This window comes from Lissotriton vulgaris, unplaced genomic scaffold (assembly GCF_964263255.1).
Source record: "Lissotriton vulgaris unplaced genomic scaffold, aLisVul1.2 SCAFFOLD_1113, whole genome shotgun sequence".
NCBI lineage: Eukaryota > Metazoa > Chordata > Amphibia > Caudata > Salamandridae > Lissotriton > Lissotriton vulgaris.
In genome coordinates this window covers 3,804-16,665 of record NW_028245062.1, presented here as the reverse complement: position 1 = coordinate 16,665, position 12,862 = coordinate 3,804, and the positions used below count along the sequence as shown (strand labels likewise).

General features: G+C 52.7%; 1 protein-coding gene across 1 annotated transcript in view; it reads left to right on the top strand.

Moving 5' to 3' along the window:
- LOC147666548 (uncharacterized) overlaps window positions 1–12,003 on the top strand; it is a 178,815-nt gene extending 166,812 nt beyond the window's left edge. The window contains exon 4 of the mRNA XM_086948996.1: window positions 11,908–12,003. Coding sequence (XP_086805122.1) covers window positions 11,908–12,003 — 96 coding nt within the window. The remainder of the gene's footprint in view (window positions 1–11,907) is intronic.
- Window positions 12,004–12,862: the final 859 nt, after the last annotated feature.

Here is a 12,862-nt window from a genome sequence, read left to right as displayed (position 1 = left end):
TGAGAGTCTGTACCATGTTTAGGCACCCTGTGAGAGTCTGTACTGTGTTCAGCCGCCTTGTGGGAGTCTGTACCATGTTCAGTCACCCTGTGAGTGTCTGTACCGCGTTCAGCCGCCTTGTCAGAGTTTGTATTGTGTTCAGTCACACCTTGAGAGAGTCTGTACCATGTTCAGTCTCCCCTGTGAGAGTCTGTACCATGTTCAGCCCGGTTAGTGGTAGTCTGTACCATGTTCAGCCGGCCCTGTGAGAGACTGTACCATGTTCAGCCACCCTGTGAGAGTCTGTACCATGTTCAGCCCACTCCGTGAAAGTCTGTACCATGTTCAGCCCACTCCGTGAGAGTCTGTAACATGTTCAGCCTCCCTGTGAGAGTCTGTACCATGTTCAGCCCACTCCGTGAGAGTCTGTACCATGTTCAGCCCACTCTGTGAGAATCTGTACCATGTTCAGCCGCCCCTGTGAGAGCTTGTACCATGTTCAGCCACCCTGTGAGAATCTGTACCATGTTCAGCCTCCCAGTGAGTGTCTGTACCATGTTCAGCCTCCCTGTGAGAGTCTGTACCGTGTTCGCCACCCTGTGAGAGTCTGTACCATGTTCAGCCACCCTGTGAGAGTCTGTACCATGTTCACCCCCTGTGATAGTCTGTACCATGCTCAGCCTCCCTGTGAGAGTCTGTACCGTGTTCAGCCACCCTGTGAGAGTCTGTACCATGTTCAGCCATCCTGTGAAAGTCTGTACCATGCTTAGCCTCCACTGTGAGAGTCTGTACCGTGTTCAGCCCGGCCAGTGAGAGTCTGTACCATGTTCAGCCACCCTGTGAGAGTCTATACCATGTTCAGCCCACCCTGTGAGTTTTGGTACTGTGTTCAGCCCCTGTGAGTACCTGTACCTTGTTTAGCCCACTCTGTGAGAGTCTGTGCCATGTTCAGCCACCATGTGAGAGTCTGTACCATGTTCAGCCCACTTCGTGAGAGTCTGTACCATGTTCATCCCACTCTGTGAGAATCTGTACCATGTTCAGCCACCCCTGTGAGAGTCTGTACCATGTTCAGTCGTCTGTGAGAAACGGTACCATGTTTAGCCTCCCTGTGAGAGTCTGTACCATGTTCAGCCGCCCTGTGAGAGTCTGTACCGTGTTCACCACCCTGTGAGAGTCTGTACAATGTTCAGCCACCCTGTGAGAGACTGTACCATGTTCAACCCCTGTGATAGTCTGTACCATGTGCAGCCGCGCTGTGAGCCTGTGATAGTCTGTACCATGTTCAGCCGCGCTGTGAGAGTCTGTACCGTGTTCTGGCACCCTGTGAGAGTCTGTACCATGTTCAGCCACCCTGTGAAAGTCTGTACGATGCTTACCCTCCACTATGAGAGTCTGTACCGTGTTCAGCCCGGCCAATGAAAGTCTGTACTATGTTTGGCTACCCTGTGAGAGTCCGTACCATGTTCATTCCACCATGTGAGTGTTGGTACCAGGTTCAGCCCCCGTGAGTATCTGTACCTTGTTCAGCCCACTCTGTGAGAGTCTGTACCATGTTCAGCCGCCCTTTGAGAGTCTGTACCATGTTCAGTCACCCTGTGAGAGTCTGTACCATGTTCAGCCACCCTGTGAGACTCTGTACCATGTTCAGTCACACCTTTTGAGAGTCTGTACCATGTTCAGCCTTCCTGTGAGAGTCTGTACCATTTTCAGCCCGGCCAGTGAGAGTCGGTACCATGTACAGCCTCCCCTGTGAGAGTCTGTACCATGTTCAACCGCCCTGTGAGAGTCTGTACCGTGTTCAGCCTCCCTGTGAGAGTCTGTACCGTGTTCAGCCACCGGGAGAGAGTCTGTACCATGTTCAGCCGCCCTGTGAGAGTGTTTACCATGTTCACCCCCCTGTGAGAGTCTCTGCCATGTTCAGCCACCCTGTGAGAGTCTGTACCGTGTTCAGCCACCCTGTGATAGTCTGTACCATGTTCAGCCCGGCCAGTGAGAGTCTGTACCATGTTCATACACCCTGTGAGAAGAGTCTAGACCATGTTCAGCCCACCCTGTGAGTGTCGGTACCGTGAGCAACCCTTGTGAGAGTCTGTACCTTGTTCAGCTCACTCTGTGAGAGTCTGTACCATGTTCAGCCGCCCTGTGAGCGTCTGTACCATGTTCAGTCACCCTGTGAGTGTCTGTACCATGTTCAGCCGCCCTGTGAGAGTCCGCACCATGTTCAGCCCACTCTGTGAGAGTCTGCACCATGTTCAGCTGCCCTGTGAGAGTCTGTACCATGTTCAGCCACCCTGTGAGAGTCTATACCAGTCACACCTTGTGAGAGTTTGTACCATTTTCAGCCTTCCTGAGAGAGTCTGTACCATTCATTTTCAGTCATTTTCAGCCCGGACAGTGAGAGCCTGTACCATATACAGCCTCCCCTGTGAGAGTTTGTACCATGTTCAACCGCCCTGTGAGTGTCGGTACCGTGTTCAGCCCCCGTGAGTATCTGTACCTTGTTCAGCCCACTCTGTGAGAGTCTGCACCATGTTCAGCTGCCCTGTGAGAGTCTGTACCATGTTCAGCCACCCTGTGAGAGTCTATACCATGTCCAGCCCACCCTGTGAGTGTCGGTACCGTGTTCAGCCCCGTGAGTATCTGTACCTTGTTCAGCCCACTCTGTGAGAGTCTGTACCATGTTCAGCCGCCTTGTGAGAGTCTGTACCATGTTCAGTCACCCTGTGAGTGTCTGTACCGTGTTCAGCCGACCCTGTGAGCGTCTGTACCATGTTCAGCCGCCCTATGAGTGTCTGTACCGTGTTCAGTCACACCTTTTGAGAGTCTGTACCATGTTCAGCCTTTCTGGGAGAGTCTGTACCATTTTCAGCCCGGCCAGTGAGAGTCTATACCATGTACAGCCTCCCCTGTGAGAGTCTGTACCATGTTCAACCCCCCTTAAAGAGTCTATACCGTGTTCAGCCTCCCTGTAGGAGTCTGTCCATGTTCAGCCAATGTGTGAGAGTCTGTACCATGTTATGCCGCCCTGTGAGAGTGTTTACCATGTTCACCCCCCTGTGAGAGTCTGTACCATGTTCAGCCGCCCTGTGAGAGTCTGTACCATGTTCAGCCCGGCCAGTGAGAGTCTGTACCATGTTCAGCCTCCCCTGTGAGAGACTGTACCAGGTTCAGCCACCCTGTGAGAGTCTGTACCATGTTCAGTCCACTCCGTGAGAGTCTGTACCATGTTCAGCCCATTCCGTGAGAGTCTGTAACATGTTCAGCCACCCTGTGAGAGTCTGTACCATGTTGAGCCCACTCCGTGAGAGTCTGTACCATGTTGAGCCCACTCCGTGAGAGCCTGTACCATGTTCAACCCACTCTGTGAGAGTCTGTACCATGTTCAGCCCACTCCGTGAGAGTCTTTACCATGTTCAGCCCACTCCGTGAGAGTCTGTACCATGTTCATCCGCCCAGTGAGAGTCTGTACCATGTTCAGCCCCTTGTGAGAGTCTGTAGCATGTTCAGCCGCCCAGTGAGAGTCTGTACCATGTTTAGCCCTCCCTGTGAGAGTTTGTAGCATGTTCAGCCCTCCCTGTGAGAGTCTGTAGCATGTTCACCCCCATGTGAGAGTCTGTACCATGTTCAGCCACCCTGTGGGAGTCTGTACCGTGTTCAGCCACAAAGCGAGAGTCTGTACCGTGTTCAGCCACCCTGAGAGAGTCTGTACCATGCTCATCCTCCCCTGTGAGAGTCTGTACCATGTTCAGCCCGGCCATTGAGAGTCTGTACCATGTTCATACACCCTGTGAGAAGAGTCTATACCATGTTCAGCCCACCCTGTGAGTGCCGGTACCATTTTCAGCCCGGCCAGTGAGAGTCTTCACCATGTTCATACACCCTGTGGGAAGAGTCTATACCATGTTCAGCCCACCCTGTGAGTGTCTGTACCATGTTCATCCGCCGTGCGAGAGTCTGTACTGTGTTCAGTCACACCTTGTGAGAGTTTCTACCATTTTCAGCCCGGCCAGTGAGAGTCTGTACCATGTACAGCCTCCCCTGTGAGAGTCTGTACCATGTTCAACCGCCCTGTGAGAGTCTGTACCATGTGCAGCCTCCTTGTGAGAGTCTGTACTGTGTTCAGTCACCGTGTGAGAGTCTGTACCATGTTCAGCTGCCCTGTGAGAGTCTGTACCATGTTCAGCCACCCTGTGAGAGTCTATACCAGTCACACCTTGTGAGAGTTTGCACCATTTTCAGCCTTCCTGAGAGAGTCTGTACCATTCATTTTCAGTCATTTTCCGCCCGGACAGTGAGAGCCTGTACCATATACAGCCTCCCCTGTGAGAGTTTGTACCATGTTCAACCGCCCTGTGAGTGTCGGTACCGTGTTCAGCCCCCGTGAGTATCTGTACCTTGTTCAGCCCACTCTGTGAGAGTCTGCACCATGTTCAGCTGCCCTGTGAGAGTCTGTACCATGTTCAGCCACCCTGTGAGAGTCTATACCATGTCCAGCCCACCCTGTGAGTGTCGGTACCGTGTTCAGCCCCGTGAGTATCTGTACCTTGTTCAGCCCACTCTGTGAGAGTCTGTACCATGTTCAGCCGCCTTGTGAGAGTCTGTACCATGTTCAGTCACCCTGTGAGTGTCTGTACCGTGTTCAGCCGACCCTGTGAGCGTCTGTACCATGCTCAGCCGCCCTATGAGTGTCTGTACCGTGTTCAGTCACACCTTTTGAGAGTCTGTACCATGTTCAGCCTTTCTGGGAGAGTCTGTACCATTTTCAGCCCGGCCAGTGAGAGTCTATACCATGTACAGCCTCCCCTGTGAGAGTCTGTACCATGTTCAACCCCCCTTAGAGAGTCTATACCGTGTTCAGCCTCCCTGTAGGAGTCTGTCCATGTTCAGCCAATGTGTGAGAGTCTGTACCATGTTATGCCGCCCTGTGAGAGTGTTTACCATGTTCACCCCCCTGTGAGAGTCTGTACCATGTTCAGCCGCCCTGTGAGAGTCTGTACCATGTTCAGCCCGGCCAGTGAGAGTCTGTACTATGTTCAGCCTCCCCTGTGAGAGACTGTACCAGGTTCAGCCACCCTGTGAGAGTCTGTACCATGTTCAGTCCACTCCGTGAGAGTCTGTACCATGTTCAGCCCATTCCGTGAGAGTCTGTAACATGTTCAGCCACCCTGTGAGAGTCTGTACCATGTTGAGCCCACTCCGTGAGAGTCTGTACCATGTTGAGCCCACTCCGTGAGAGCCTGTACCATGTTCAACCCACTCTGTGAGAGTCTGTACCATGTTCAGCCCACTCTGTGAGAGTCTTTACCATGTTCAGCCCACTCCGTGAGAGTCTGTACCATGTTCATCCGCCCAGTGAGAGTCTGTACCATGTTCAGCCCCTTGTGAGAGTCTGTAGCATGTTCAGCCGCCCAGTGAGAGTCTGTACCATGTTTAGCCCTCCCTGTGAGAGTTTGTAGCATGTTCAGCCCTCCCTGTGAGAGTCTGTAGCATGTTCACCCCCATGTGAGAGTCTGTACCATGTTCAGCCACCCTGTGGGAGTCTGTACCGTGTTCAGCCACAAAGCGAGAGTCTGTACCGTGTTCAGCCACCCTGAGAGAGTCTGTACCATGCTCATCCTCCCCTGTGAGAGTCTGTACCATGTTCAGCCCGGCCATTGAGAGTCTGTACCATGTTCATACACCCTGTGAGAAGAGTCTATACCATGTTCAGCCCACCCTGTGAGTGCTGGTACCATTTTCAGCCCGGCCAGTGAGAGTCTTCACCATGTTCATACACCCTGTGGGAAGAGTCTATACCATGTTCAGCCCACCCTGTGAGTGTCTGTACCATGTTCATCCGCCGTGCGAGAGTCTGTACTGTGTTCAGTCACACCTTGTGAGAGTTTCTACCATTTTCAGCCCGGCCAGTGAGAGTCTGTACCATGTACAGCCTCCCCTGTGAGAGTCTGTACCATGTTCAACCGCCCTGTGAGAGTCTGTACCATGTGCAGCCTCCTTGTGAGAGTCTGTACTGTGTTCAGTCACCGTGTGAGAGTCTGTACCATGTTCAGCTGCCCTGTGAAAGTCTTTACCATGTTCACCACCCTTTGAAAGTCTGTACATTCTTCAGCCTCCCCTGTGAGAGTCTGTACAATGTTCAGCTGCCCTGTGAGAGTCTGTACCATGTTCAGCCACCCTGTGAGAGTCTGTACCATGTTCAGCCACCCTGTGAAAGTCTGTACCATGCTCAGCCTCCCCTGTGAGAGTCTGTACCATGTTCAGCCTACCCTGTGAGAGTATGTACCCTGTTCAACCGCCCTGTGAGAGTATGTACCATGTTCAGCCTCCCCTGTGAGACACTGTACCATGTTCAGCCACCCTGTGAGAGTCTGTACCATGTTCAGCCCACTCCTTGAGAGTCAGTACCATGTTCAGCCCACTCCGTGAGAGTCTGTACCATGCTCAGCCCACTCGGTGAGAGTCTGTAACATGTTCAGCCACCCTGTGAGAGTCTGTACCATGTTCATCCCACTGCGTGAGAGTCTGTACCATGTTCAGCCACCCTGTGAGAGTCTGTACCATGTTCAGCCCACTCTGTGAGAGTCTGTACCATGTTCAACCCACTCCGTGAGAGTCTGTGCCATGTTCAGTCACCCTGTGAGGGTCTCCGCGTGTTCAGCCACCCTGCGAGAGTCTGTACCATGTTCAGCTTCCCAGTAAGAGTCTGTACTATGTTCAGCCCACTCCATGAGAGTCTGTAACATGTTCAGCCACCCTGTGAGAGTCTGTACCATGTTCAGCCCACTCTGTGAGAGTCTGTACCATGTTCAGCCCACTCCGTGAGAGTCTGCTCCATGTTCAGGCACCTTGTGAGAGTCTGTACCATGTTCAGCTCACTCCGTGAGAGTCTGTATCAGGTTCAGCCCACTCCGCAAGAGTTTGTAGCATGTTCAGCCACCCTGTACGAGTCTGTACCATGTTCAGCCCACTCTGTGAGAGTCTGTACCATGTTCAGCCCACTCTGTGAGAGTCTGTACCATGTTCAGCCACCTTGTGAGAGTCTGTATCATTTTCAGCCCACTCCGCAAGAGTCTGTAATATGTTCAGCCACCCTGTGAGTGTCTGTACCATGTTCAGCCCCCTGTGAGAGTCTGTACCATGTTCAGCTACCCTGTGAGAGTCTGTACCATGTTCAGGCACCATGTGAGCGTCTGTACTGTGTTCAGTCACACCTTGTGAGAGTCTGTACCAATGTTCAACCTTCCCTGTGAGAGTCTGTACAATGTTCAGCCCGGCCAGTGAGAGTCTGTACCATGTTCAGACTCCCCTGTGAGAGACTTTACCATGTTCAGCCACCCTGTGAGAGTCTGTACCATGTTCAGCCCACTCCGTGAGAGTCTATACCATGTTCAGCCCATTCCGTGAGAGTCTGTAACATGTTCAGCCACCCTGTGAGAGTCTGTACCATGTTGAGCCCACTCCGTGAGAGCCTGTACCATGTTCAGCCCACTCTGTGAGAGTCTGTACCATGTTCAGCCCACTCTGTGAGAGTCTGTACCATGTTCAGCCCACTCTGTGAGAGTCTGTACCATGTTCAGCCCACTCCGTGAGAGTCTGTACCATGTTCAGCCCACTCCGTGAGAGTTTGAACCATGTTCAGCCGCCCAGTGAGAGTCTGTACCATGTTAAGCCCTCCCTGTGAGAGTCTGTAGCATGTGCAGCCCTCCCTGTGAGAGTCTGTAGCATGTTCAGCCTTCCATGTGAGAGTCTGTACCATGTTCAGCCCACTCCGTGAGAGTTTGTACCATGTTCAGCCGCCCAGTGAGAGTCTGTACCATGTTCAGCCCCTTGTGAGAGTCTGTAGCATGTTCAGCCGCCCAGTGAGAGCCTGTACCATGTTCAGCCCTCCCTGTGAGAGTCTGTACCATGTTCAGCCCTCCCTGTGAGAGTCTGTAGCATGTGCAGCCCTCCCTGTGAGAGTCTGTAGCATGTTCAGCCTTCCATGTGAGAGTCTGTAGCATGTTCAGCCCTCCCTGTGAGAGTCTGTACCATGTTCAGCCCTCCCTGTGAGAGTCTGTACCATGTTCAGCCCCTTGTGAGAGTCTGTAGCATGTTCATCCCCCCAGTGAGATCTGTACCATGTTCAGCCCTCCCTGTGAGAGTCTGTAGCATGTTCAGCCCTCCCTGTGAGAGCCTGTACCATGTTCACCCCCTGTGAGAGTCTGTAGCATGTTCAGCCCTCCCTGTGAGAGTCTGTACCATGTTCAACCTTCCCTGTGAGAGTCTGTACCATGTTCAGCCCCTTGTGAGAGTCTGTACCATGTTCAGCCGCTCAGTGTGAGTCTATAGCATGTTCACCCCCCTGTGAGAGTCTGGTGTTTGTCACCTGCAGTTATTTTTAGTGTACCCGGATTTAGTTCTAGTGACATATCTAGCCGCCCTCCCCTTCCCCCCCCCCCCCCCCTGCCGGACTCTCTCCTGGACACTGGCTCCACTGCCCAGGCCTCCTGGAGGAGAGCAGTGTGGTGTCGATCTACAAATGCCCTGTTCAGGGCAGGGAGTTCGGCTCTGACGCCTTTCTTCATTGCCTTCTCCAATCGGCCCTGGAGTACTTAGATACCCAGAGTCCCTGTGGGGGTGCTCCACAGCTCCCCTCCCCTGCTGGTCCTCGCTGCCCTGTGAGGCTGACTGATGTCTGTTGGGGCTCCTATCATGTTAGGCTTATTTTTGTGAGTGTGTTTTAAGATGTTACACGTGTTACCACACACTTTACTGTATTTAAAATGCTTGTAAAGGAGGCTTATGCCTGTACCTGTTGCCTGTATTTATACTGCTTGTATGGGAGCCGTGTGCCTGTTGCCTGTATTTGCAAGGCTTGTAATGGATCTTGTGCCTGTATATAGAATGCTTGAGTAGAAGCTGTGTGCCTGTGCTGTTGGCTGTATTGATAAAACGTGCATAGGAGTTCCCTGCCTGTATAGATAAGGCTGGTATAGGAGCCGTGTGCCTGTTGCCTTTATTTACAATCCCTGTGCCTGTTGTCTGTATTTACAAGCACTGTGTCTGTATTTACAAGCCATGTGCCTGTTGTCTGTATTTACAAGCCCTGTGCCTGTATTTACAAACCCTGTGCTTGTTGTCTGTATTTACTAGCCCTGTGCCTGTTGCCTGTATGTACAAACTCTGTTCTTGTTGCCTGTATGTACAAGCCCTGTGCCTGTTGCCTGTATGTACAAGCCCTGTGCCTGTTGCCTGTATGTACATGCCATGTGCCTGTTGCCTGTATTTACTAGCCCGGTGCCTGTATTTACAAGCCTGTGCCTGTTGCCTGTATGTACAAGCCTGTGCCTGATGCTTGTATTTACAAGCCTTGTGCCTGTATGTACAAGGCCTGTGCCTGTTGCCTGTATGTACAAGCCATGTGCCTGTTACCTGTATTGCAAGCCATGTGCCTGTTGCCTGTATTTACAAGCCCTGTGCTGTTGCCTGTATGTACAAGCCCTGTGCCTGTTGCCTCTATTTACAAGCCCTGTGCCTGTTGCCTGTATTAACAAGCCCTGTGCCTGTTGCCTGTATTTACTAGCCCCGTGCCTGTATTTACAAGCCTGTGCCTGTTGCCTGTATGTACAAGCCTGTTGCCTGTATGTACAAGCCTGTGCCTGTTGCCTGTATTTACACGCCCTGTGCCTGTTGCCTGTATGCACAAGCCTGTGCCTGTTGCCTGTATTTACTAGCCCTGTGCCTGTTGCCTGTATTTACAAGCCCTGTGACTGTTGCCTGTATTTACAAGCCTGTGACTGTTGCCTGTATGTACAAGCCCTGTGCCTGTTGCCTGTATGTACAAGCCTGTGCCTGTTGCCTGTATGTACAAGCTCTGTGCCTGTTGGCTGTATTTACATGCCCTGTGCCTGTTGCCTGTATGTACAAGCCCTGTGCCTATTTGCCTGTATGTACAAGCCTGTGCATGTTGCCTGTATTTACAAGCCTGTGCATGCTGCCTGTATTTACGAGCCCTGTGCATGTCGCCTGTATTTACAAGCCCTGTGCCTGTATGTAAACGCCCTGTGCTTGTTACCTGTATGTACAGGTCTGTGCCTGTTGCCTGTATGTACTATCCCTGTGCCTGTTGCCTGTATGTACAAGCCCTGTGCTTGTTGCCTGTATGTACAAGCCTTGTGCCTGGTGCCTGTATTTACAAGCCCTGTGCCTGTTGCCTGTATGTACAAGCCCTGTGCTTGTTGCCTGTATGTACAAGCCTGTGCCTGTTGCCTGTATGTACAATCCGAATGGATGTTGCCTGTATGTACAACCCTGTGCTTGTTGCCTGTATGTACAAGCTCTGTGATTGTTGCCTGTATGTACAAGCCTTGTGCCTGTTGCCTGTATGTACACGCCCTGTGCCTGTTGCCTGTATGTGCAGGCCCTGTGCTTGTTGCCTGTATGTACAAGCCCTGTGCTTGTTGCCTGTTTGTACAAGCTCTGTCCGTCACACAGATACAAGTCCTGCTGTGTGCTATATACACTCTATAGAATACACAATTAACAGGTTGAGACAAACAGATGAGTTAATTTATGTGCTAGACCCACAGTTATTCTGTAGTAGCCCTGTGCCTGTTGCCTGTATGTAGAAGCCTGTGCCTGTTGCCTGTATTTACAAAGCTTGTGGCCTGTATGTACAAGCCCTGTGCCTGTCGCCTGTATTTACAAGCCCTGTGCTTGTTGCCTGTATGTACAAACCCTGTGCCTGTTGCCTGTATGTACAAACCTGCGCCTGTTGCCTGTATTTACAAGCATGTGCCTGTTGCCTGTATTTACTATCCCTGTGCCTGTTGCCTTTATTTACAAGCCCTGTGCCTGTATGTACAAGCCCTGTGCCTGTTCCCTGTATGTACAATCCCTTGCCTGTTGCCTGTATGTACAAGCCCTGTGCTTGTTGCCCATATGTACAAGCCCTGTGCTTGTTGCCTGTATTTACAAGCCTGTGCCTGTTGGCTGTATTTACTAGCCCTGTGCATGCTGCCTGTATTTACAAGCCCTGTGCCTGTTGCCTGTATGTACAAGCCTGTGCCTGTTGCCTGTATTTACAAGCCCTGTGCTTGTTGCCTGTATGTACAAGCCTTGTGCCTGTTGCCTGTATGTACAAGCCTTGTGCTTTTTGCCTGTATTTACTATCCCTGTGCCTGTTGCCTGAATCTACAAGTCCTGTGCCTGTTGCCTGTATTTACAAGCCCTGCGCTTGTTGCCTGTATGTACAAGCCCTGTGCCTGTTGCCTGTATTTACAAGCCCTGTGCCCGTTCCCTGTATGTACAAGCCCTGTGCTTGTTGCCTGTATTAACTAGCCCTGTGCCTGTTGCCTGTATTTACAAGCCCTGTGCCTGTTGCCTGTATGTACAAGCCTGTGCCTCTTGCGTGTATTTACAAGCCCTGTGCTTGTTGCCTGTATGTACAAGCCCTGTGCTTGTTGCCTGTATGTACAAGCCCTGTGCCGGTTGCCTGTATTTACAAGCCCTGTGCCTGTTGCCTGTATGTACAAGCCCTGTGCTTGGTGCCTGTATTTACTAGCCCTGTGCCTGTTGCCTGTATTTACAAGCCCTGTGCCTGTTGCCTGTATGTACAAGCCCTGTGCCTGTTGCCTGTATGTACAAGCCTGTGCCTGTTGCCTGTATTTACAAGTCCTGTGCTTGTTGCCTGTACGTACAAGCCTTGTGCTTTTTGCCTGTATGTACAAGCCCTGTGCATGTTGCCTGTATGTACATGCCTGTGCTTGTTGCCTGTATTTACTAGCCCTGTGCCTGTTGCCTGTATTTACAAGCCCTGTGCCTGTTGCCTGTATATACAAGCCCTGTGCTGTTGCCTGTATTTACTATCCCTGTGCCTGTTGCTTGTATGTACAAGCCCTGTGCCTGTCTCTGCCTTCTCCTCACTGCCTCTCTCTTTCCTTGCAGGGACTCGCCGGCCCGCCAGGTCTCCCAGGCCCTCCCGGTAAAAGGGGCCCCCGGGTGAGTGTGCACGTACCGTGCAATGCAATGGGACTGGATTAATTGGGCTGTTGATATTGGGGGGGGGGGGAGGGAGCAGAGAAGGGGGGATTTAAGCAAAGGGTTGTTTCTTCATATTCACAGGCTGGAAGTTGCTGGGGGAGGGAGGGTTCTATCCAGGCCCGACTTCCTGTGAAGACTGATGCATTGGAAAGGCCGGCCAGGCCGTATGTCAGACACACCCCTGTGACAAGGACAGACCCCACCGCTTCCAAGCAGCTCCGCCTCTGTTCCCCCCCCCCCCCCCCCCCCATTGCTTCTTCTTTAGGAAGGATGTGATTCATTCCTAATACACTAGCCAGATCTCTGGAGAGGAGGTGCTGGCACCCCCAGACTCCCTCACCCCCCTCCTCTCCCTGAAGGTGGTGCTGGCACCCCCAGACTCCCTCACCCCCTCCTCTCCCTGAGGGTGGTGCTGGCACCCCCAGACTCCCTCACCCCCTCCTCTCCCTGAGGATGGTGCTGGCACCCCCAGACTCCCTCACCCCCTCCTCTCCCTGAGGGTGGTGCTGGCACTCCCAGACCCCCACACCCCCTCCTCTCCCTGAGGGTAGTGCTGGCACCCCCAGACTCCCTCACCCCCTCCTCTCCCTGAGGGTAGTGCTGGCACCCCCAGACTCCCACACCCCCTCCTCTCCCTGAGGGTGGTGCTGGCACCCCCAGACTCCCTCACCCCCTGCTCTTCCTGAGGATGGTGCTGGCACCCCCAGACTCCCTCACCCCCCTCCTCTCCCTGAGGGTGGTGCTGGCACCCCCAGATTCCCTCACCCCTTCCTCTCCCTGAGGATGGTGCTGGCACCCCCAGACTCCCTCACCCCCTCCTCTCCCTGAGGGTGGTGCTGGCACTCCCAGACTCCCTCAC